General features: G+C 47.0%; 1 protein-coding gene across 1 annotated transcript; it reads left to right on the top strand.

Annotated features, from left to right (window-relative positions):
- Positions 1 to 926: 926 nt before the first annotated feature.
- LOC142584985 (innexin inx2-like) lies at positions 927 to 3347 on the top strand. Its single transcript, XM_075695389.1, has one exon. The coding sequence runs from the start codon at positions 1254 to 1256 to the stop codon at positions 2379 to 2381; it is 1128 nt and encodes a 375-aa protein (XP_075551504.1). The 5' UTR covers positions 927 to 1253; the 3' UTR covers positions 2382 to 3347.
- Positions 3348 to 25442: the final 22095 nt, after the last annotated feature.

A 25442-nucleotide genomic window follows, 5' to 3' on the forward strand; every position in this document is an offset into this window, starting at 1 on the left:
AACATTAACATCATATCTACTAGCAACTTTTTTAAGCCTGTGCGATACTACAACATTAACATCATATCTACTAGCAACTTTTTTAAGCCTGATCGATACTTTTTGCATAATGAATCCTTACCAACTAGCTCAGCTTTCTGTCGTTCTAAGCCCAAGCTTAACGTTTAGGACTACGTTCATAGGGCCCACCGCAAACAAGTGTCGTCTTTGAAAGAAAGCTTTTGCGTTCTTCGATTACTCCTTCGCTTGCTGTCGAGCTTTTGTAGAGCCGCAGAATTCTGACAGTAAGTATCTCATCTTTCCTTCGCATTTTTCGCACAACAAATCCAACAATATCAGCATGATGAATGGCTAGAAACAATGTGTGTAACGCATACGGCAGCATAAGCATGTACCATACATTGAAAAGTCTGAACAGTTTTGTTAGTTGCACGTTTCTCGAGATGCCACAGTGCCTTCTCCGAAGTCCTGGTTATCAATAGTTCTTCACGGCGTACGCACGAGGGGCTGCGGAAAGCCGTCGGCTGGCATCCGTGAAAGAAGCGACAGGCGTCTCTTGCCCATCTCGGCTCGCTCGCCCCGAAGAGGCCCCTCGCATCGAGGCCAATTACGCCTGAAAGGCGATGCCGGTTCACCAACTCGCACCAATGGGCTGCGCGACACGAACGAACGGGACCGGACATGACGTTGAAGACATGCCGTCGTCGCCGTTGACGCCGCAGCAACGTCACATCTTTTTTTTCTTTTTCCACCGGCGTTCCACGTGCTTGCCACAGTGGCACGTAACTGCTACGTCAGCGCCGTGTCCGCGGCCCCCGCAACGGGATGCCGGATCCCCCTGGCCGCGCGCTGCTTGATTGTGCTTCAAAAAAGCGCGTCCCTCGTCCTCCTCTTGGCTCCCCCTCCCCCCGGAGCCTTTCATTTCGTGCTGGCGAGGGGTTGGGTTTCGTGGCGGGCGGGGGTGCTGCGTTCTGTAACCGGTTTCCAAGCGCCGTCACTTGCCTCCGCGGCAGCGGCAGCAGTAGAGCGCCGTCGTCCCAACACACTACTTGCCCGGCAGCCCGTCGCCCCGGCGATCGGCCGCGGCGTTCACTTGTCCGATATAGAGTTCGTCATGGTCACGTGAGGGCTGCCGTTGGACACCACGAGACAACGGGCGCTGCGCTTCTTTTGATAGACACAGCCGCAGTTACTGCGCTCGCTAGCGCGCCTATCTTGCTGTAAGACCACGTTGAAACACCAAGAGGCTCACCATGTTTTACATGCTAGTTGCCCCGCTCCACCGAGCGGTCAAGATCAATCGCATCGTTCTCGACAACCAGATCTTCCGCCTACACTACAAGGCGACTTCACTGCTGCTGCTCATGTTCAGCATCCTCGTGACCAGCACGCAGTACTTCGGCGATCCCATCGACTGCATCCAGCACGACTCGGTGCCGGCGAATGTCATCCGAACGTTCTGCTGGATCCACTCGACCTTCAACCTCCCCGCGGCCTACAACGAGACGGTGGGCATCAATGGCGTCCCTCACCCGGGCATCCAGAAGTACACCCCGGACGAAGTTAGGCGCTACTACGGATACTACCAGTGGGTCTGTATGGTGCTCTTCCTGCAGGCCGGCTGCTTCTATGTTCCGCGCTACCTGTGGAAGTGCTACGAGCAGGGTCTCGTGCGCAGCCTGGTCCAGGACCTCGACTGCCCCATCAAAGAGAATGCTGAAGTGTGCCAGAAGACGGAGACTATCGCCCGCTACATGCGTAGCCACTTGGACATGCACGGCCGCTACTTTGGCTGGTACGTGACCGCTGAGGTTCTCAACTTCGTCAACGTCATCGGTCAGATCCTACTGACGGACTCCTTCCTGGGCAACATGTTCACCACGTTCGGTACCGACGTGCTCAGTCATCACAACGAGGACCCGGACGTTCGCAACGACCCCATGATCTGGGTTTTCCCGCGCGTCACAAAGTGTTCCTTCCACCTGTATGGTTCGTCCGGAGACGTGCAGAAGCACGACGCATTGTGCCTGCTGGCGCAGAACATCATCAACGAGAAGATCTACATATTCCTGTGGTTCTGGTGGGTCATTCTGGCCGTGCTCACGGGCGTCGAGCTCGTGTACCGACTGATGACCATCCTGTTGCCAAGAGTGCGCGAGGTGATCCTGCGGTATCGGGCCCGCATGGCTGACCGGCGCATGCTCGAGATGGTCATCAAGCGCGTGTCCACGTCCGACTGGTTTCTCCTGGACCTGCTCTGCAAGAACATGAACCCAATGCACTACCGCGCCTTCATCAACGAGCTCGCCAAGTCACTGGAGGACGAGTACGGCAAGAGGCTGCTGGCCGGCGTCGACACGTCCAACACGAGCACCGTGTGAATGCGACTCGTGATGGGAGCCGCGGCTTGCTGGAAAAGATAAGATGGCCTTGGTCCGCCATGTCGTGACAGAACTTGTTTTAATCAAAGCGCCCTGTTTGTTCCGCGAACCCGACAACCTTGTGCGCGATATGACAAGCGTATGCGAGATGCCAAAATCGGTTTGTTTCCATGTCATAGGCTCATAATATTTTAGAACCCGAATCTATTTCACTGCAGTAGTGGCGGCGTTTTTGTATTTCTTTTTTTCTCTCTCTCTCTCTCTCGAAAGTGCAGCTTGATGCGTTTCGCGCATGTTTTGTACCGCGGCCTTCCTTGCCAGAGTGTAGTCAACAACACTTTGTTTTTCTTTTTGTGCGCTTTAAGCCGCAACGTTCTTCAGTCAGGGTAAGACCATTTAATCTTTTCCTTCAGGTCACATTCGTGCTCCGTGTGTCATAATGCTGCGCGCTGCCACTATGTCTGTAGGTTTAGTTAGAAATTTACGGATGCCATAAGAATACAGGCGTGACTGGCTTCTTCGCTATGATCTTTGTATAGGTATACGTTGTGCAAAGACGAGAGTGTACGTGCTTGATACCTGTGAGCGTGATAACATTATTTAAATGTTTGTTCCTAGCGGCTGAGAAGGGTTTTTTCCATTGTTGACAATCTGGGCGATGCGATGCTGTATCCATCATAGGCAACGCTAAAAGCAGGGTTTCTTTTTACGGCCATTTTATATCAGTGACAGAAAATGATTTTACTTTTATGAACTGTTATTGTACTGCATGCAGCCCAAATGCCGTTGGTTTTTCTTCGTCTGACTCGCAGTGTCTTGTGTGTGCGTGTGTTTTGTGGTGTGTGTCATCGTGAATGGACATCATCGAAAAAAAAAATGCCCTGCGGACCCTTTTTTTTTTTCTTGTCTTGAGGGTTATGTCAAACGTGTCAGAATTCATCGCACAAGTGACGAGAGAATACACATTCAGAGTATACTGAAAAAAAAAACGCCTCTTGTGGTTATTGTGGTGCCTGCCGCACACCTCGAACGGCGGTCTTCGCAGTTCGTCCTTTGGTATTAATTCATGGTGCAGACATACACTGATGCAGCTATTTATGACTCGACGTGGAAAGCAAAGAGCCAACAACTTCTTGAGAAAATGGTTTAGTTGGTTCCGTACTTCTTTCATGCGGTTCGCACTGAGTTACCTTGATCCAAGGAGGAAGAGGAGACAAAGGGGAGGAAAGGCAGGGAGGTTAGCCAGTGTAAGTACCGGCTGGCTGCCCTGTGCTGGGGAAAGGAATAAAAGGAGAAAGAAGAAGAGGCAAAAAAGTGGAAGCCAGAAAAATCACACAGTAACGCGATACTACGCGCTACAACATTCAAAGGTGGTCGCACAATTCGCATGTCCTTAAATACTTCAGCAAAGGCCTTGAGTGCCGAAGCCCGTCTGGACCAGTGTCCTAGGGCTTTTTCCTCTGTAAAGGGGCTTGATTCAAATTCATCGTGTCGGTTAAGCATGATGCCAAATAATGTCACTGCGTTGATGTCTTAGGCGCAGTATCATCCAAGGCGATGAGGACGCACAAACATACAGTGCCGTTGCTCGTAAGTTATTCGCGACTTTGTTAGGAAGCCTTGAGAGCTCTTGGTTTATTCTCACCTAACTTCACGATAAAGCCATTACCAACGATGTATTTTAATTTCAAGCCTGTATTGACCGTTAAAGAACAAATTTGTTCTTTTTCCTCACCTTATCCACTGATTGCATAACATTCAATTTGCACAACATTGGTTCCAAAGTACGTGGGATGTTTATTTTTATTTTTTCTTGCATTCCTTTAAGCATCTGTCGCGCCCGGTGGCGATATACCGTCACAACAGCGGCGTGATAACTAGAAAGAATTAAAAATAATCACTGTAATGATTACGCTATTCTGACCACTTTATGAAATTGTGCAGCAGCTCTTCTTGCACAAACCAAACCAAGCTCAGCAGACAATTTGTTATTCAAAACAAAATGGAGCGTGTGTGAAAATTCCTACAGCCGATCTGTGAAGAACGATCAGTATTCAATCATTACGAGCACAACGTAAGAAATAACCGTAGAATTGTAGCTCTAGTGCGTGCGCAAGGTTACCTGTCGCTCGTTTTCATTTGTCCCTCCTTTTGCGCGCTGCTGAAAGCTGCGCAATGAGTGCGACGTCCTTAATGCGAGGTACGCGCCCCCTGGCTGCTGTCCCGAAGGTCACGTGAACGCAGGGGCGAGTGAAGGCGCAAGCATCCCCCTCGGGGCCACCTCGCTGGGCGTTTCACTCGAGAAGAATGCGCGCGGGGGCGGGCCAGAGGCGCCATCATTCGCCTAGGAAGGTCGCACACGGAGCTGTACTAAAGAGACACCGACTCGTCAGACATAGCGCATGTTATAAAGGAGCGTGTACGGGGTTGTCATTGTGCCAGCGCGCCTCACGATATTCACGAAATGACCAGATGCCTTTTCCTGGGTGAAATGTGAGAAAGGCATGGGCAGAGGAGGGTGCGTCGAGCGCCGGAAGGCAGGTGGTCAGCCAGGGGGACGATCAAAGCTTCGTAGATGGCAGACGCGGGCTGTTTAAAGCTCCGCATGTTCCTGATCTTCAGAACGAAATTTTCTGCGATGTTCGGCCATCGTTTCATCGGCTTGATCTTTTTGGATGCAGCTTTGCACTTTTTCTTTTCGACGCTGGCAATGAATATTGGTACAAGAACACTCCCAATGATACAGTTATAGTTCGCTGCCACTCTGCAGATACGCGTGGTTTCAAAAGAATGCGCTGCTGGCCTAGCGAAAATAATAAACGGACCAGCAAATTAAAGGGATTACGGCATTGCCACAGACGTGCAAGCGTGGCTCGACAGAGGCCAAGCACGCAAGAGACGATGCTGCAGCAATGTCTTCATTCCGCGGTCACATCAACGTTTGATCACACTAGGCTAAGAGCGCACCCACACCCCTTCTGTCGGTGTCACAATTCTCAGAATCATTTCTTTCTTTCTTTAAATGATTTTCTCTTGTACCTATACAGACAACCTTAAGTGGAATGCAGAGACCAGCTCGAGTGCTAGTGTCGCCAGTAATAATAATGATAAGGACAATAAAAATCTGAGGACACCTAAGCACTTCTTATGAGTTAGTGAGAAAGCATCTATGTCCATTTGAACGCTGCTGAGTGGTCCTTCGAATTATGAATTCCTCGCGTGCAAGGGAGCGCGTTGAGACGCTTGGCCAACGCCTCCTAGATAGCAGAAGGCCGCTACACTTTGGTCCGTGACGTCACGCTACCCTGTCCTAGTGCTATTGAATCTAATTCGGACACTCAGGAGTAATACCCCTGTCACACGGCACGTGTAATGTCATTCGCAGCGAATGAGATTACGTCTTAATGCCATTTTGTTTTACTTCTACACAGCCATAGTGAATGACATTCATAGCTAATGGCGTTCACCCATTGGATGGATTTCCCGAACTCATGCAAGCGCAACTTATGTAATCTCGAATATAGGGGCTTGGCAAAAAATTACGAAATCAATAAGTTAAAACGAAATCAGAGTAAAGGTTGCCATAATTGCTGTTATGAACTTTTTAAATAATTTTACGACATACAACACGATAGTTGAAGTAGTTTGTGCAGCTATATTCTTGCTCCTAGTCTCCGACTGAACGCTAGCACTACCTGTCGCCCATGTTTGCAAACGCTCGTCTGCACTTTTTTTTTCTATTTCTTGCCTCGCTAAAGCCTGTCTACCAACAGAGTCCTTCTGCTACCAACCACGAAAGCCAACTCTGCAGCTTCGTCAGCGGAGAATGAGAAACGAAAATGGCACTTGACCGACGACAGGACGCGCGCGCTGCTGAAAGTGCGGGAAGACCACCTCACCGATTTGCGCAGGACGGAGCGCGACCTGAAATTATACGTGTCGACTGCCGGCTGCCTGCGTGCCGATAAACATCGCCGTCATTTGCGAATGCCATTTTGTGTGCCCGTGCAGACAGGGAACACAAGACCGCAATGACATTCGGTATGAATGTTATTTACTGCGAATTACATTACACGTGCCGTGTGACAGAGGTACAAGCCACGGTGATTTCGGCGTCCCCGCTTTCGTCACGCCGGGCTTGGCAATAGACATTTTGGTCCAGATAGCATGATGCCATAAAGCAGAGTGCAGAGGGCTGTTATCTAGGAGGCATTGGTGCAGCTAAGTGGATATAACACATCGCTTCTGATCGTGGAAAGGTAGGTTCGAGACTCACTACGAACAACTTTTTTACTTTCGAATTTACTCTGCTTTTTATGGATTATTTTTTATAGCGATTACCGAGGCGAAGTTTGAATGCAGGTGAGAGCTTTCGCGGTCAAGGAACGCGCGGATAACACAGGCTTCCGAGAGAGAGGCTGACGTGGCGTCGTGGCGATGCCCTCTCCCCTCACGCAGCACCTGGCGCGCTAGCGCCGCAGCAGGCGTTCCCTTTCACCCGTTTTGCTCCGTCAAGGCGCGCATGTGACGTGGAGTCGCAGGCAAGGGGAACTTAGGTGCCGTTTCGCTGCTACAGAAGCCTGCTTTTTCGCTCAATGGGCCATTTGATGCTTTCGCACCAAAATAAGGTTAAGGAGGTTAGGAGAGGACAAAGTACATAATTGGGCCGCCTGAAGTGAATCAATATATTACCACAATCATCAATTATTATTGAAGGATTGAGGGTGGTGGTGATATATTCATTCAGGTGGCACTGCTCAAGTCTGTCCTTTCTGTAACCTCCATTATTCTCGCCACCCACCAACCGATCATAGAGTCGCAGTTTCTCCGCCCCCTCCCCCTCTTTTCATTAAGTACCCAAACCTAACCTAGCCGTGGTGTTGTGAAACTCGCCGCAAGATCCCTTTCTTCAACTGACCATCACAGAATGTACACCCATAGGTGTGAAAGTTTGTGTCATTCTATAACAGTTGGTAGCGCGTCAACGCCCGGAGCTAAGAAGTGAGATAAACCAAGCAATAATATTAACAATAGATTGAACAAGCACTTAAGAAGTACAACTGAGAAAGGAAAGATAGTATAGATGCTCCTTTTTTAGAAAGCAATAGATGTCTCATTTGATGGAAGCATAAGTCTTATAATTTTCCTTAGCTCCTCAACACATGCCGAAGCGCCAGTCTCTTGAATATGTCATTCATTGATTTTTTTTTTTACTTGAGAAAGGAAAAACGAAAATTACAGCCGATCAAGCGTATTTGTTTGAATCTACGTTCTCTTTCTTGAATTATTTGAATTGAGTGCTATGCAAAGAGAATCATGATGCATGCGATTCAGCTGGTCTCATGGCATTGCGACGTGGTTGGAGCAATGACTTGCAGGCTAATGCCATGTTTTGCGAGTTCACGGTGAGGGAAGCAAATCTTGCGCCTGCAGAGAAGTATAAAACATAGCGATGGCATGTTGAATGACCAAGGACATCTGATGATCACGTAATGAATCATTCACCCAACCCATGCAACCAAGGAGACCTCTCTGCGAGTCTATCCGGAGAGGTTCTCCATTGTAAACGTCATTTTGTCCTGTAAATGTTCTTCGTGCTTTTCCCCTCCGCAACAGAGCTGTGGGGAAGAAACCATTACCTCTACTCGGCGAGTTATCGATGTCACACCCGCAGGAAGAGGCAAAGAAGCTACACATGAGCTACACATGAAAGCGATAGCATTATCAAGGTCTCACTGACTGCAGGACCAGCTGGCTTCACAAACCACTTTAAAACCCTCGCAAGTGCACATATAGCACAGTGGTGTCAACATTCACCGACCAAAGACCCACCTTCAATTTCTCAGTCTCCGGATTCGTGCAAGTAAGTGATGTCCATCATCTCCAGAATCGTCTCAGTTTGCTACTATTACACTGTCCCCGGAATCGGCCCACTTTACTCAACAAGGTACCGATGGATAGACAGGAAACCGGGGAGGGGTAGGCGAAGCATGCTTTGTTTTAAACATTTAAAAGAAACGACCAGTATCTCTCTAATAACAGCATTTTGATGGTCATGTATGGGACACCATATTTATTTATTGATTTTATTCATTTACGTATTTATTTATTGAGTGCATACTGAATATATGGAAACGTTTTCGCTCCCGCGTGGTTGACGCGAAGTACTACGATGTTAGCGAGGCCAGATTGTTTTCGCTTGCTTTCAGCAGGGGTGTGGTCAGGAGATTTAGTGAGCATCAAAGTGCAAATTAAAAAAAAAATATCTCCTGTACTTTTGAGCTCGCTTCAATTACGTGTAGTCAATCAGACGCGGAGCTTTTACAGAGCTCGTATGAATTATTTTATTTTATCTGTAATACGTTACTGGCGAAACTTAGACAAAATGCTTCACTCTCATTCAAACTTTCATTACAGTTAGCTCTGATATTGATTCAAGCAGGCAAACAAAAAGAAATGTCTGCCTCAAGCCATATAATCGGGAAAAAAAAGTGGCATGTAGTTAGAAGTAAGTTTCTCTCAGTAAATAATTAAATTTTGGCCCGCATTTCCAGGCTTCCTTTGTACCTTGGAATGATCGAAACCTTTACGTGTGCATGCTTTATTTCTTATCTTGTGTTCAGAGTGGGCTGGAGACCGTTCTCTGAGTCAAGGATACTCGAGCCGCGGCCACATTCGTCACTGGCACAAAAAGCGATCAGTGCACTAGTGCAGTACTGAAAGTACACAGCCCTGAAAGTACACCGTTTACAGTGCACTTGTGCATCCTCCCACGTGCACTCAGTGCTCCCATTCTTCTTTTCCTCCTTCTATACCGCCTTTCCCTTACTCGCAGTGTAGGCTATAGCAAACCTGACGGCGTCTGGCTGACCTTCCTGCCTTTCCTTTCCTAGCTCACTCTCCATCTTGTATTAGCACATGTTTCTTTTACAGCAAAGCTGTATATCGCTAGTCCGTCCGTCTGTCGGTCGCCTGTACGCCGAAAACTCCTCCGGTGCAACCCCATGCACATGCGCGAATAAAAGACAGAGAAAGAGAGGCGCGCGATCAGCTAACACCACCTAGAGAGCCCTAGGCCTGTTTACTCCAATCCATGGCTTCTGGCTACCTGGCCTGAAATTTCCATTGACAAGCCAGGCGTGATGTAGGGTGGTTGCTTGGGCTAGTTGGTAATTCATGATCAAAAATAACGTACAGCGCGAAGGACAAGGACAGCGACACACGACATACACAGCGCTGTTTTGTGTATATATACAAGAAGAAGCATACGCAGAAAATATACGACAGTCACATGGGGTGTTCTAACAGCAAGTCACATGGGGTGTTCTAACAGCTTGCTGTTAGAACACCCCATGTGACTGTCGTATATTTTCTGCGCATGCCTCTTCTTGTATATATACACAACAGCGCTGTGTATGTCGTCTGTCGCTGTCCTTGTCCTTCGCGCTGTACGTTATTTTTGATCAGGCGTGATGAAAGCAGTGACGTCAAAATACCTGTTGCTTACTCGGGAGCATCCCTGTTAGATTATATGGCAGTCGGGCCAGGTAGCATGACGTCATGAATCACAGTGAAAAGACCGTGTGCCAGCTAGGTGGTGTTGGATTAGCTGCGCCAGTAGTGACGTCTTGCTCTCTGCCGGAGCCGAGCGCGCGCGCAGCAGTTTCTCTCCGGCTCCGAAAGGGGTAGGCCACGCGTCATACTTACTCCTTAGGAGCAGGCCGCTTTTGATCATCAACGCCGTGAGCAGAACCAGGAACGAGCTCGTCTACGCCGTGCCGATGCTGCAGCCCGGGCACAAGAATAGGCTCGTGCAGCCGAGCGCAAGCATCAACTCCTTACCGACGACTCGGCAGCCTACCAAGCCCTCGTTTAATGAACCGTGAGGCCCCAATGATAAACACCGGGGCCTCACCTTTAAGATTTGCTGGTTAACCATCTGCACGGAATGCTTGGGCAGTGATTTTTTCTTTAAGTTGATCAACGAACATTTATGTTACTATTTTTCTCTGTTGGTACGGTTATGGTGGAAAAAAGACGTGAGCTTAAGTCAACAGCCCGCTGCCATACAGTAAAAAGAAAAGCAAGGAGAGAAGTGCCTGGTAGCGCCACTGGTTCCTATAGTTTGATGCATGCATGCATGCTTTAAGTGCGTCTAGTGAGATAGGGTGCAGCTGTAAGTTCTGAAGTTACTTATACTGCACGACCTTATTAACGTGGTGCGAAAAGGCAGCGCTGCGCAGGCGTTCTCTGGGGACACGCAGCTCGGGTTTGAGTTCCTTCGGCATTATCAGTTGAGGCCGTGACCTAGATGTCAAAAGGCGATGCATAACCGTAGAGTGGATGCATATATCATGTTGTAAGCAAACACGAATGGAGCGAGAAGTCAAAGAGTAGGCGCTTCGGCCTTGACACAGGAGGAGCTCTTGCAACTCGGTGAGCGCTCGCGACTCACTCGCTGCATAATAAGGCAAGTGAACATACAAGGAGGCCAGTTACTTCGTTCTGTGGCGCGCGAATAGCGTGATAAACGGCTTACAAACGGAGCCAGATAACACGAAGGACGAATAGGGATACATCAAGACGATACCACAGCGCTAAAGATATGCTGCGTTCTCATGGCGTCGTTTATAAGTCATGACAGGCTAAGTAGCCCAACTTGGTCTTTGTCACTCTTGGTCAGTTTTCGGCAAAGGAGCGCGGTAAGATTCTCGAATTGTGTAGCATGATGAGCTTTATTCAGGTCCTGAAGATCAACTCTTAATTTGACGCAGGCGGTTCCCACGTCGGGACATTAGGGTATAACCTTACCTCCGTATTGTGGGCCTTCTGGACGGCCTGTACTTGATCTAAAATAACTTCGCTATGAAGGACTCGTCGCCACCAGTCTCTTTCCTTGTCACATTCTGTGAAATTACACTTATTGCAATTGACTGGTACCTCTCTTTCTGGATATAGCTGGTTAATAAAGTTTGGACTCGGATAAGTTCTTGTTCTCTAACCCTACAGCTAGAGTAGAACTGGCAGAACTTTCCAAGTTAATCAACAAGCGTAAGACAGCTGACATAAGGAAGTATAATATGGATAGAATTGAACATGCTCTCAGGAACGAAGGAAGCCTAAAAGCAGTGAAGAATAAACTAGGAATAGGCAAGAATCAGATGTATGCATTAAGAGACAAAGCCGGTAATATCATTACGAATATGGAAGAGATCGTTAAAGTGGCTGAGGAGTTCTATAGAGATTTATACAGTACCTGTGGCACCTACGACGCTAATGCAAGAGAGAGTAGTCTAGAGGAATTTGAAATCCCGCAAGTAACGGCGGAAGAAGTAAAGAAAGCCTTGGGAGCTATGCAAAGGGGGTAGGCGGCTGGGGAGGATCAGGTAACAGCAGATTTGTTGAAGGATGGTGGGCAGATTGTTCTAGAAAAACTGGCCACCCTGTATACGCAATGCCTCATGACTTCGAGCGTACCGGCATCTTGGAAGAACGCTAACATAATCCTAATCCATATAAAAGGGGACGCCAAAGACTTGAAAAATAACTTCACTGTGAAGAACTCGTCGCCACCAGTCTCTTTCCTTGTCACAGTCTGTGAAAGACACAGGATACTGATGCCAATGATGCCATTATACTTCTCGCAATTGAGTGGGGCCTCTTCTTCTGGATATAGCTGGTTAATAAAGTTTGGACTCGGATAAGTTCTTGTTCTCTAACCTACAGTCATCTAACCCTACAGCTAAAATAGAACTTGCAGAAATTTTGAAGTTAATCAACAAGCGTAACATAGCTGACATAAGGAAGTATAATATGGATAGAATTGAACATGCTCTCAGGAACAGACCGATCAGCTTACTGTCCTTTGCCTACAAAGTATTTACTAAGGTAATTGCAAATAGAATCCGGAACACCTTAGACTTCCATCAACCAAAGGACCAGGCAGGATTCCGTAAAGGCTACTCAACAATAGACCATATTCACACTATCAACCAGGTGATAGAGAACTGTGTGAAATATAACCAAGCCTTATATATAGCTTTTATTGATTACGAGAAAGCGTTTGATTCAGTCGAAACCTCAGCAGTCATGGAGGCATTACGGAATCAGGGTGTAGACGAGCCGTATGTAAAAATACTGAAAGATATCTATAGCGGCTCCACAGCCACCGTAGTCCTCCATAAAGCAAGCAACAAAATCCCAATAAAGAAAGGCGTCAGGCAGGGAGATACGATATCTCCAATGCTATTCACAGCGTGTTTACAGGAGGTATTCAGAGACCTGGATTGGGAAGAATTGGGGATAAAAGTTATTGGAGAATACCTTAGTAACTTGCGATTCGCTGATGATATTGCCTTGCTTAGTAACTCAGGGGACCAATTGGAATGCATGCTCACTGACCTGGAGAGGCAAAGCAGAAGAGTGGGTCTAAAAATTAATCTGCAGAAAACTAAAGTAATGCTTAACAGTCTCGGCAGAGAACAACAATTTACAATAGGCAGCGAGGCACTGGAAGTCGTAAGGTAATACATCTACTTAGGACAGGTAGTGACTGCGGATGCGGACCATGAGACTGAAATAATCAGAAGAATAAGAATGGGCTGGGGTGGGTTTGGCAGGCATTCTCAGATCATGAACAGCAGGCTACCACTATCCCTCAGGAGAAAAGTGTACAACAGCTGTGTTTTACCAGTACTCACGTACGGGGCAGAAACCTGGAGGCTTACGAAAAGGTTTCTACTTAAATTGAGGACGACGCAGCGAGCTATGGAACGAAGAGTGATAGGTGTAATGTCAAGGGATAAGAAAAGAGCACATTGGATAAGAAAAGAGCAGATATTAGTTGAAATCAAGAAAAAGAAATGGGGCATGGGCAGAACATGTTATGAGGAGGGAAGACAACCGATGGTCACTAAGCGTTACGGACTGGATTCCAAGGGAAGGGAAGCGTAGCAGGGGTGGCAGAAAGTTAGGTGGGCGAATGAGATTAAGAAGTTTGCAGGGACAACATGGCCACAATTAGCACATGGCCGGGGTAGTTGGGGAAGTATGGGAGAGAGAGGCCTTTGCCCTGCAGTGGGCGTAACCAGGAGGATGATGGTGGAGGTGGTGGTGGTGGTGGTGGTGGTGGTGGTGGTGGTGGTGGTGGTGGTGGTGGTGATGATGATGATGATGATGATGATGATGATATTGTCTGTAACATTCTTAGATTCACCGCTTGAGCTCCATTGAGCTTAGCCTGTGGCACTGGGAATTCTCTTCTGTTCATGTAGTAATGCTTCGTGACTTAATTATGGTCCTTGTTCTCCTCCTGAAGATTATTATGGTACTGGTCGCGTAGAGCAGGGATAGTAAGTTCTCGTGCAGCTACGTTAGCCATTTTGTTTGAATTCTTCTGGGATGGATCGACAGAGCGCATGTGTGCAGGAAGCCAGCGGATCTTGATTCCTTGGCTGTCCATCTCACGGATCAGCTGGGCAGCCCTTTTGGTTACAAAGCCTTTTGTAAAATGTCCAATAGCCATCTTAGAGACACTGTAAACTCGCGTCCACTTATTATTCCTTAAAGCCAATGCTATCGCTACTTTTTCCGTGACTGTAGTGTCTTTAGTCATGATTGTAATATCATCCGGGGTGAGTCTATCTGAATCTATTACTCCTGCCGTAAAGGCTTCTTTTCCTCTGACCCATGCATCATATACAAAAGCCGCTTGTTCTCGGTCGTGTTATTTCTTTTGCAGGAGAGCTTTGGCCCTTGCCTTTCTTCTTTCCAGCTTGTGCACCGGGTGCATATTTTTGGGGAAAGGAATCGTCTTGATTATCGAATCTTATGCTATCTTTTAGTTCTACTATGTCTTCACCTGAAATTTTGGATTCGGCTGGGTACCACCTTACCTCTTCGGGTATTGCTCTACCTGACCTTGTTCCAGAAAGCCTCTCTCTGTGGGAAGTTTGCTGAGCTTCAGTTATCTTGGCTATTGTGTTGTGTGTCCTGCGATTTTTATCAGTAGGGGCGCACAACAGCCGAGACGTAAATGTGGCAAACTTACGTATATTCAGTTTTTCTTACCCGTTGTCCTTGTCCATCTTTATAGTTAAAGCCATGAAAAACAAGAAAGGTTGAACTTCATTCCATCCCCTTTACTTCCACATGCTAGAAACAAGAAGACGGCACTATATACATCCCGATATTTTAACAAATGCAGGCTTTATATGCGTATTTATCTCCTTTACCTACCTGTATAGGCTTGTGCTGTGATGCCTTCCCTCTCATTCCCCACGGGCAATAATAAATCATAGTAAATTCTATGCGGTAGGACCGAGCTGCCACGTCTCCAACGCAACAGGGATAGTCGAGTTGGTTGAAGGCACGAAGCCTTAGCAGATAGTTCTGGGATTAGGTACAAAAACGCTTGCGTTCTGCTTGTATACGCAAGCCATGCGCTCGTCTTCCAGCAAGACCGAGTTAAGGAGCCGTATACGTCCAAGCCACCTTGCTTCTCCCAATCTAAAGGAATCTGTCAATACGGACAAAGCGCCGCTGCTTTACTTACTGGAAAGCAAGCTTTTTTTTTTTTAGTTTGTAACGATCTCTGCCTCAACACAAGCAACGAGAAAACGCATATTTACTTTCTCTAAGTTCTGGCTACAGTTACTTAACCAGGCCCATCAAACTACGTCTTCCTTATCACCTGCCGATTTATGCCAGTGAACGTATGACGCCGTTTTGCGCATGTCATCCACGAACTTCGGTATGAAGCAGCAGAACACAGCACGCGACACTGCCGTAGAGCGGGGCGCTGTACCCCCCGCACGAAAAGAACTCACAGCCTGCATGGCCCCGTCCGTCTTCATGGCTGACTGACTTCGACGGGGCTCTTCCCTCGTCTCGATCTGGGTCAGGAGCCGATTGCCGCGCAGAGAGCTAGCTACGCGGCTCTCTCCTACGCTGCTGCGGCGCATCTCCCTTCCTCTTCCACCGCGTACATCGCCGGTGGCAAAAGGCACGACACGGCCACCACACGCCCCGCGGCCCCACGTGCAAAGGAGACCATTTGTAGGCTCCAACCGAGCGCGTCTTTTTTTTTTTCGTCGCGTCGCACACATCGCGATCGCTTGCATATGCTCTCGGTATGTCAGGGAAGGCGCGACAGCGTGCGGCACTCGTCGTCAACTCGTATGCGTCGTGGGAGGCCTTTTAAGCGCCAGCAGCGGCGCTTCGCACGGTCCGCGTAATGCCGAGAAGCCCAGCGAGGGATTAACGTGCCAGCGCGTTCGTTGCGCCCTGCCGTTATCACGTGCACTATGTTACCGCTCACTATGCAGCGTCGCCACCTGCTCCAATAACGGCCTTTTTCTTATGTATTAACGAACGGATTTGATCATGTTTTTTTTTATATGTAGTGGTTCCGAGTGACAACCAACTTCTCCAACTATAGCACCAGCAACTGTGCTTGAGCGTACGACTACTTACAGGACTTTCTCCCTCTTTCCTCTCTCTAATGCATTTTCATCAGGCGGAATCGGGAATACCAAACCGGATGTGTTTTCTAACTCACCAGTCTTTTCGTATCTTTCAATCTTAGTGAGCAATCCGTGATGGTATCCACGGCACGCGCCCGCTGGCACATGCACTATTTAACCGGTTGCTCACGATGTCAAGACTTAACACGCACCGACAGCCCTTGAACACGATATGCGCACATTAGGCCGCTCCGAACAATTCACCGATCAGGGAGGAGAGGTTGGGTTAATTGCGCGCGAAAATAGGAATTCAGAGGATTAAAAGGAAGCAGGAAATGACCGACAAATGTCCTCGTTGTTTTGACCTCTGGTCTGTCCTGTTGTCACGGACAAAAAAAAAAAAAAATTGAGGCCGGCTGCTCGGAGAAAGTTCGAGGGAAATAGAAAGGGAAAAAAAGAAGTAAGCAACAAAAATGTCTCTGAAAGAGGTTCACGCAGCGCGTTTGACATCACAAGCTGCGTTCAAACGAACCCTACGCGAGGGGGCCAAGTCAGCGGCCGAGCTTACCGAACCCGTGCACCTTGCCGTGTGAGTTGCCCTTGCAGGCGAGTTGGCCGAACTCTCCTCGACGCTCACTCGACCCGACCCGTTAGCGTTTACGTGACCTTGAAGAACGGTTTTCGGCCCGACAAGCTGAGTGGACCCTACTTTACTGGGTTCATGCTGACCAATCTACAGTTTGAAATCGAGGGTTCGACGGAAGCCCGTCTGGTCGGGATGAAGCATTGAAGAAATAAAACGAAGGACACCGACCAACAGAAGTGCTAAAAAATGAATAAATATAAAAGACGTTTCGGCTTCGCTATGGAAGCCTTGTTCACAATGGGATGACGGAAGGTTCATGGAAGCTTATGTACGCTTCAGAACGTGACGTAAGCAGCGCGTGTATGACGGGGGGAGGGTTCCCTCATTTCGATTGAGCGTGTGACGTGTTTTTTGTCTCTCCAGTGATTCCAGATACAGCCGCGATTTTTAGGTTTCTTTCGTGGCCGATAATTCTCGAGCGATCCCAGTCGATCTTGTGGCCCGTTGCATCCGTGTGCTCGGCAAGAACATTCGACACTGTACGCTTCTTTTCGACATCTTTCTGATGCTGCCTCAGTCTCTGTTTGAAGTTGCCCGACTCACCGATGTATGCGTAGTCGCAACCTGCGCAGGGTATCTTATAGACCACGCCGGGAAACGATTCTCTCGGAAGCCTGTCCTTACCGCCGACGAGCGCTTGCCTCAGCTTACACACGGGCACGGGCGCCACCTCAACGTCATAACTGCGTAGAACGCGAGACAAGGTTTCGCTTATCCCTGGAACGTAAGGTATGGCAGCACGCTTTCTTGGTCGGGGATTGGCCGGAGGAGCTGGATTGGACAGACGGCGTTCCACAGCACTCAAAAAGCTCAGCCGTACGAACCGCATTTGCACCACAGCCCAAAGTCGTTCCACTGAATTGGACCACGTGTGAGGTGATCTCTCGGCAAGCGGCTATCCCACATCCTTTTTGAGTGCTGTGGAACGCCGTCTGTCCAATCCAGCTCGTCCGGCTAATCCCCGACCAAGAAAGCGTGCTGCCATACCTTACGTTCCAGGGATAAGCGAACCCTTGTCTCGCGTTCTACGCAGTTATGACGTTGAGGTGGCGCACGTGCCCGTGTGTAAGCTGAGGCAAGCGCTCGTCGGCGGTAAGGACAGGCTTCCGAGAGAATCGTTTCCCGGCGTGGTCTATAAGATACCCTGCGCAGATTGCGACTACGCATACATCGGTGAGTCGGGCAACTTCAAACAGAGACTGAGGCAGCATCAGAAAGATGTCGAAAAGAAGCGTACAGTGTCGAATGCCCTTGCCGAGCACACGGATGCAACGGGCCACAAGATCGACTGGGATCGCTCGAGAATTATCGGCCACGAAAGAAACCTAAAAATCGCGGCTGTATCTGGAATCACTGGAGATACAAAAACCACGTCACACGCTCAATCGAAATGAGGGAACCCTCCCCCCGTCATACACGCGCTGCTTACGTCACGTTCTGTAGCATACATAAGCTTCCATGAACCTTCCGTCATCCCATTGTGAACAAGGCTTCCGTAGCGAAGCCGAAACGTCTTTTAGATTTATTCATTTTTTAGCACTTCTGTTGGTCGGTGTCCTTCGTTTTATTTCTTCAATCTACAGTTTGACACATTCTTGCTTTTCTGGCAGCTTTTTTTTTTTTTTGGTGTTTTACGTATTTAGGGTATAGTTGTGACATTTTGGTTTCCTCATTCCGTCATGCTGCATTCAACTTATAGCAGTAAACTCCCGAGACACATACAGACATTCGAAGCCTGCGAATGCAGAGAGAGAGAGAGAGAGAGAGAGAGAGAGAGAGAGAGAGAGAGAGAGAGAGAGAGAGAGAGACATAGAGAGAGAGAGAGAGAGAGAGAGAGAGAGAGAGAGAGAGAGAGAGAGAGAGAGAGAGAGAGAGAAACAAGGAAAGGGAGGGCGGTTAAACCAAACCTTCCTGCTTTTCCACGTGAACACCGGATTCGGGTGCTTCGAATGGAAGTGAAATATTATACAAATAGTTCTTTTTTTTTCTACAGGATGCGCCACTTCATTTCTCCTGGGTATTGCTGTGGCGATGAAATTGGAAACGTCTGCCGCATTCTTCTCGCCTGCTCAAAATACGCCATGGAAAAGCTGGAAAGTGTGAAGAGGCACCCCTTTTCAATAAGAACAATTTGGACCATGGTCAGCAATTCATGTTGTTTCAGCAACATGTTACTAATATACTTTTTAGTGGACAGAGTTCGGTGAAGGTTCTTGACAAGTATTTCTGTAGAGTAATGTTTGAAGGGACCCGCTTATGTTTTGTACTGTGGACGGAACAAGAACGGAGTTGTGTGTTAACCCACCCAGCTATTTGGTACATGGAAGACTATTGTACACCAATGGATGAGGACTACGAAGTGTGTGTATTATTTGGTCAGTGGCATGGAAAGATGTCAATTCTCCGTTGCGGCGTTATATTTATTTATTTATTTATTTATTTATTTATTTATTTATTTACTTATTTGCACGTTCAGTCCCCCTAGGGATACTCTATAGGGTGGAAAAACGAAGGCTGTAACGCCTTAGACACTCCCATTGCACAAACAGCAATGCATCAACTTACATGAACACTAGATAGAATAAGTAACCACAGGAAAAGTAAATCACTCTACACAAAGAAACAGAAAATGGGGATGATGTGACGGAATACAACCTATGGGAACACCACGTCATCGAGAATTTTCAAAAATGAGTTCCCACATGGAGACGAAACAATAAAGCACAATATGTGTAAGTGGTCACAAAAAAATGTTACAGTAAAGACAAAAAGAGCAGTTTGAAACGTAAAATAATAATAATAATAATAATAATAATAATAATAATAATAATAATAATAATAATAATAATAATAATAATAATAATAATAATAATAATAATAATAATAATAAAATGCACAAATAAGTAAGACACGCAGGCGTCACACATGCATACTGTAAGAGTGTCATGGATGATTTTCCGGATTTTATTTCAATGTACTTCTCTTTCTTCATTTTTACGTGATGATTAATTCGGGTAAATAAGACATTAAGCCTTACACAGAGCTTTATTCATGCGGGGGAAGGTGGGCTTGTTTGCAAAGCTCAGTTGTAGAGTGGAAATGCTGATATTTGATAAATTTAACCAGGGTGCGAATGATTGTTCATTAAGCAATTACTTTTTCTGTGGCGATCCCAGATGACTTTTTTGTTTCAATAATTGTCCGTTTTAGTGCTTTATAAGCCAAACATTTATTTCGGGTCTTGCGTCATTCAAATTCGCTGAAGACTCCACAACGCCTTGCTGACCTTGGAGCAAAGGTTATCTACGTACAAATTCTACCTGAAATCAGAAATTATTGATAAGTCATAATATTTGTGTTCATCGACTTTGGCAAGTTTATGGTCATTTAAGAGTACGGTTATTATAAGGTTCTTCTTCTTCATGGTTAACAACATCACAAATGACTCTGACACAGATAATTCCACCTGACACTCGCAGCACCAATTCCTCGTTGTGTGGGAATTTATACTTAGTTCTACTTGATCAGAAGTGGTAGTTGTTGTATTATGCATTGCTCAGTCGTCGGCGAAAAACCGTATAATTACTATAATATATTTGAACAGATCATCCATCAAAAAAAAAAAAAAACCACCCAAGACACTCCTTCGAAGATTACCAGAAGCAACGTTACAAGGTTTCAATTCTTTATCTTGAATTCGAACGTTCTGCTTACGATTGCAAATACAGGAAGAGGACCACCATGTTATGTTCGGGTTCTTAACGACAGCATCAATTCTTAACAATAACTTCTCATGAAACACCTTGTCGAATGCATTCGCGAATTCCAACGATATTGTCTGTTTGGCCGCGTGAATCAATTCTGGCAGAGAGATCGTGAACACGGCTTGTTTTAGTATTATCGTTTGTCGCTTTATTTCTAGCTGCATAACACAACGAACCAACGTTGTTAGATATCCTTTAGCGCAATCTATCCACAGTAGCCCATGTATAACAGGACAGAACAAATCCTTGGCCTATCTATACCCACAGTGAGTACGTGCTGTATCATCGTGAAACTCAGGCTAAGCAAACGGGGACATAGAAAGGTACACAAGAACAAGCGCTTTCTAGCAACTGGTCTTATTTCTTTTTTCTTTTTTTGAAACATCAGACTTTAATACCACACAGATCTGCTCAACACATCTCAGGTTTGTTGAGCTCGAGTTTCACGATGAATCGATCCCGACTAGGCCGGCTCGCAGTGATACATGCTGTCGTTGAGGATAACGATCGTCGTAGTCGTAGCCGTCATCATCATCCAACGAAACGCGCAGTTTATACGGGGTATATATATTTTTTTGAGCTGCACCATTTTTTTTTTAAATATTGCCTATGGCAGATGACGCAATTCTAAACCCTGATCTAAAGTACTCGACGAGGCGGCCACTACTTTTACGAGAAATCTAAACGTTCAATTGAATAATTAACGTAATTGCGCTAATTAACATTTCTAATTAATTACATTGCGCCACATAGTTCCATCTACGAAATATAGCTGCTAATCTTGCACGACGTATCCACTTGGAATGAATTCTCTGGATAGCACTGTTCCGAGATATTAATTTTCAAAGTGTCCGACGAAATGAATTGGCGTTCCAGTTATTCCATTAAGAAACCGCTGTTTTATGCATTGATATCTCGGAACTAGTGCTGTCGAGAGAATTCGTTCCAAGTGCGTACGCCCTGAGAACTCAGCGGCTATGAAATATGTGGCGCAAAGTAACTAATTCGAAAGCTAATTAGCGTAATTACGTTAATAATTCAAATTAACATTTTGACTTCTCCTGAAAGTAACGGGCGCCTCATCGAGTAATTTAGATCAAGGGTTAGAATTGTGCTATATGCCGTAAGCAATCTTTCAAAATTTTGGTGCAGCTAAAAAAAAAAAAGCACCCTGTATGTCCCGGCTGTCTTATTGAGAAATGATGATTAGAAGAAAAAAAGGAAAGACATAAATAGCGGCTTTATTTTCACTTCGCACACAAAGGAATCGGTGCGAAGAAGGTGAACGACGCAGCCGCTGCAATCCAGTGGGGAGGGAGGCTGTAGTCGGGTGAGCACTTTAGTGAGCAGTATGCACGGCGGAGAGTTACTCCCTCGGCTCGTGCAAAACGTGCCCACGGGCGAGCCGTGGCATCTCGCCGTTGCATACGCGAACGCGGCTGTGATCGCGGCTCAATCCAACAGCTGCGGAGGACCGTAAATTAGCCTGGCCCTGGGGCGGCGTGTCTCCTCCTTTTGGAGAAGAACCGCGCGCGCAAGCCGCTCTTGGCGCTTTCGCCTTCGGGCTGGTGGGGCGCTCTTTTTTACGGCTCCGCGCAAGACGCGCTGCGCGCGGCCACCTGCGCTTGTGCCGCGTGCAAACCAACGAACGAGCCAGATGTATGGGCGGACGCAGACGTCGAGCGGAGATGGCTGCACGTCTGCAGCCAGTGTGCATGCAGCCCGTGTATCAAAATGAACGTGCCTGCATGCTACGCAGAAGGCAAGAGAGGGAGAGAGAGAATAGACTTTATTTGAACAACCCGGGCCCGGGTTCGCCGAGGCAAGAGAAAACCGCAGTGCTGTCTTACATTCTTTTCAAAAGTCTCATGCAGTCGACGAACAACTACTGCCTTCAGCTTGAGAGAAGTGTACGTCTGGTTCGCCGGAACGACTCGGCGGTTATTTGGTTTGCTATAGTTTTGAGGAATACGGGAAGACAACTTGAGACCCGTTTCACAATATTGTTTAACAAGTTTTCATGTTTGAGAAAGTAGATGAATGCTCTTATGTGTTCCACCGGGGGTTGAAAGGCAATAAGATTTTCGGTATTGGAGAATAATACGCGCACCTTGTTTGTAGGTAAAAAAAAATGAGGGAAGACACACACAACCACAAATATTTAGGGATAAAAAATTGTCTAGTTTTTCGTGGCTATGACAACTATCATAGCGGCGTGAAGCTTATTCTCGTGTAAAACCAGGCTGGTTAATCTGCTGAAAGTGTCTTAGTGGTTCGCCAATTTCATTGAAGTCTACTGGGATTTTCGCGTAGAACAATAACGCGCTGGCCACGCCAAAGAAAGTGCGACCGTCATTACTGCCATCATATGTGTGTCTACTCAAGGAAGAAGGCCCATACCAGCAATCGCTACATAGTTTCCCCCGTTTTGTGTCAGTCGGCTCCAGTCTATGCCTGCAAATTTCGTTATCTCAATTGCCACCGCGAGAGACCACCCAATAAGGACCTATATAGATATCGACGCACTCCGGGTGCATGTTCGCCATATATCCAGAGTCCCTGACCACCATCTCGCTCGCTTGCCTGAGAAAAGACCCAAGGCAGCGTTCTCCAGATCAGTTGCGGCTAACCGGCACTCTTTGTCTTTGAGGCACTCACCCGCAACAAGAACGCCATCCCCTATGTGGTGCTTGAAGAAGCCTCCAGTGTACCTTGCTGTTCCAGGAATAGTGAAGAAAGCTAGCCTGACCACCGCGGCTCTCAAGCAGATCACATTGGAACTTCTGCATTCTTCATACGCTAACCGGATTCATGTTTACACGGATGGTTCCGTCTCGGAAAATTCTACAGGCGCCGTTGTTCTACCATCTCAATCGGTCGTCATCAAGTTTAAGACTTCCCATGTAACGACAGCTACAGGTTCTGAACTGGCCGCCCTTCGCGCTGCTGTTGAATACATTGAAAAAGCACCGCCCAACAAATGGGCAATATTTTGTGACTCGAAAGCAGCCCTCCAGAGCTTGCGAAGTTTACGACGTGGCAATTATGAACAGCTGGTGTCACAAATCAACGAAACTTGCCATTGTGCATCTGAAAGAGGACATGATATCATATTTCAGTGGCTGCCGGGACATTGTGGCATCGTTGGTAATCACCTCGTCGATGACGCTGCCCGACGTGCCCAGGCTGGCTCACCGACACTCCTTATACCTTTATCCAGAGTCGACGCTACAAGAGAGCTTCGCAGTCTCGCTCGTACAATCACGTTAGGTTGCTGGCATACACCACAGAACTCTAAGTGTCGTTTACACAGCCTTGACCCATCACTGAACCTTACATTACCAGCGAACCTTCCACGACGTGACGCAACACTTCTGTGTCGGCTGTGGGTAGGAGTAGCATTCACCAACTCCTACAGCTATCGTATTGGAATGGCGGATTCACCAATGTGCGCTAAGTGCAAGTGTGAAGAGACCATCAGTCACCTTCTGTGCCACTGTTCTCGCTTCGATAATCAACGTGCGACTCTCCAGTGTGCCTTGAATAGACTGGATGACAGGCCATTTACGGAAGCGAAGATCTTGGGAGCCTGGCCTCACAGCTCATTGGCCCAGAAAGCAGTTCGAGCGCTTTGTCGCTACCTGAGGGCAACAGACTTGAGTGCCCGACTATAGACATCCTACACCTAAGTTCTCTCTCTCTCCCTCTTTCACTCCCCATTCCCCTCCCCACGTGTAGGGTAGCAAACTGGACTCAGTCTGGTTAACCTCCCTGCCTTTCCGTCTTTCCTTCTCTCTCTCTCTCTCTCTCTCTCTTCGTTATCTCATCACATTAAGCTAATGTGCCATCCTCGGCTACGCTTCCCTTCCCTGGGCGCCAATTCTGTTGCTTGCTCAACTCTACGTATGCAGGGGGATCATCTTTAAATTTGCGGGAAATTTTAAACGTTGTCTGTGGCAGATAACGTAATTCTTGTCCTTGATTTGGATTATTCGAAGACGCAGATATTGCTAGCGCGACAAATCGAAACACATATTCAACTAATTAACAAAGCATCGCTAATTAAATTCCTGATTCATTACTTTACAGCACATTTTGCAATTTACGAATTGTAGCCGGTGGATTTGGAAGACGTATTCACTTGAACTGGATATCCAGCATCACACCAGTTTCGAAACATTGGTTCCCAAAGTGCGGGACGAAATACATGGGCGTTCCAGTTAATTCTGCGCTTCAGTGCGTAAGAAAGCGTTTCGTTAAAGATGTAAGTGGCAAAACCGCGCATTTGCACGGCGAGTATGATGGCTCATATCTCCGAACTGGTGTCATTCTAGAAATTCATTCCAAGTGGATATGCCTTGCAATCTCACCGGCTACAATTCGTAAATTGCAACATGTCTCGTAAAGTAATTAAGAACTTAATTGGCTAATCTTTGTTAATCCGCTTAGTATGTGTTTTGATTTCACGTGCAAAAAATGTCCACCTCACTGAATAATCAAGCTCAAGGACTCGAATTGTGTTCAGCGTTTACCACAAAAAAAAAAAAAAAAAAAAATGTGGGAAACTTAAACCTGATCATCCCGCGTACTTGTTCCTCTTACTCTCCAAGAACATCAGTTATAATGCACCCTGTCTTCTTCTTGTTCCTTCGTGTTACACCTGTTAAGACTCTCACGTTCCATTGAATAATTTGTGTATCCATATTGAAAGTAAATAAGTGCTGTGTGTATGGAAACGGAGGTGATGCCTTAGGTTACAGAGCTCTTTCGAGGCCCTGTAACGAGGGTTCTGCCCTTTCTGGAGCGTCTATCGATCTCCTATTGCCGGGTGAAGAGGCGAAATGAAAATGCCGCCGAGCTGTGTTAATAACAAGGAAGGCCTCTAACTTTTTCTTTTTTCCGTGACAACAAAATTAATTGTGGGATAGTAAGTTTCTAAAACTAGGAAAGGAAAGAGAAAACCAGAAGGCAGGGAGGTTAACCAGAATAACGTCCGGTTGGCTACCCTACACCAGGGGAATGGGAAAGGGGAAAGCAAAGATCACAGGGAGAGAGAGGAGGAAAGGAAAGAAGGAAATTGCGGTGAGTTCGCTGACGCGTGTGGTCTTATAGAAATTGCATTAATAGTCACAGATGGTCGCACAAACCCGTCGTCCTCAAGAAGCACAAAAGCGCCTTCAACGCTTTA

Source organism: Dermacentor variabilis, chromosome 6 (assembly GCF_050947875.1).
Source record: "Dermacentor variabilis isolate Ectoservices chromosome 6, ASM5094787v1, whole genome shotgun sequence".
Classification (NCBI taxonomy): Eukaryota; Metazoa; Arthropoda; class Arachnida; order Ixodida; family Ixodidae; genus Dermacentor; species Dermacentor variabilis.

Bases quoted from the DNA above. Each gene is read 5' to 3' on its own strand.
- LOC142584985 (XM_075695389.1), top strand. From the start codon at position 1,254: ATGTTTTACATGCTAGTTGCCCCGCTCCACCGAGCGGTCAAGATCAAT.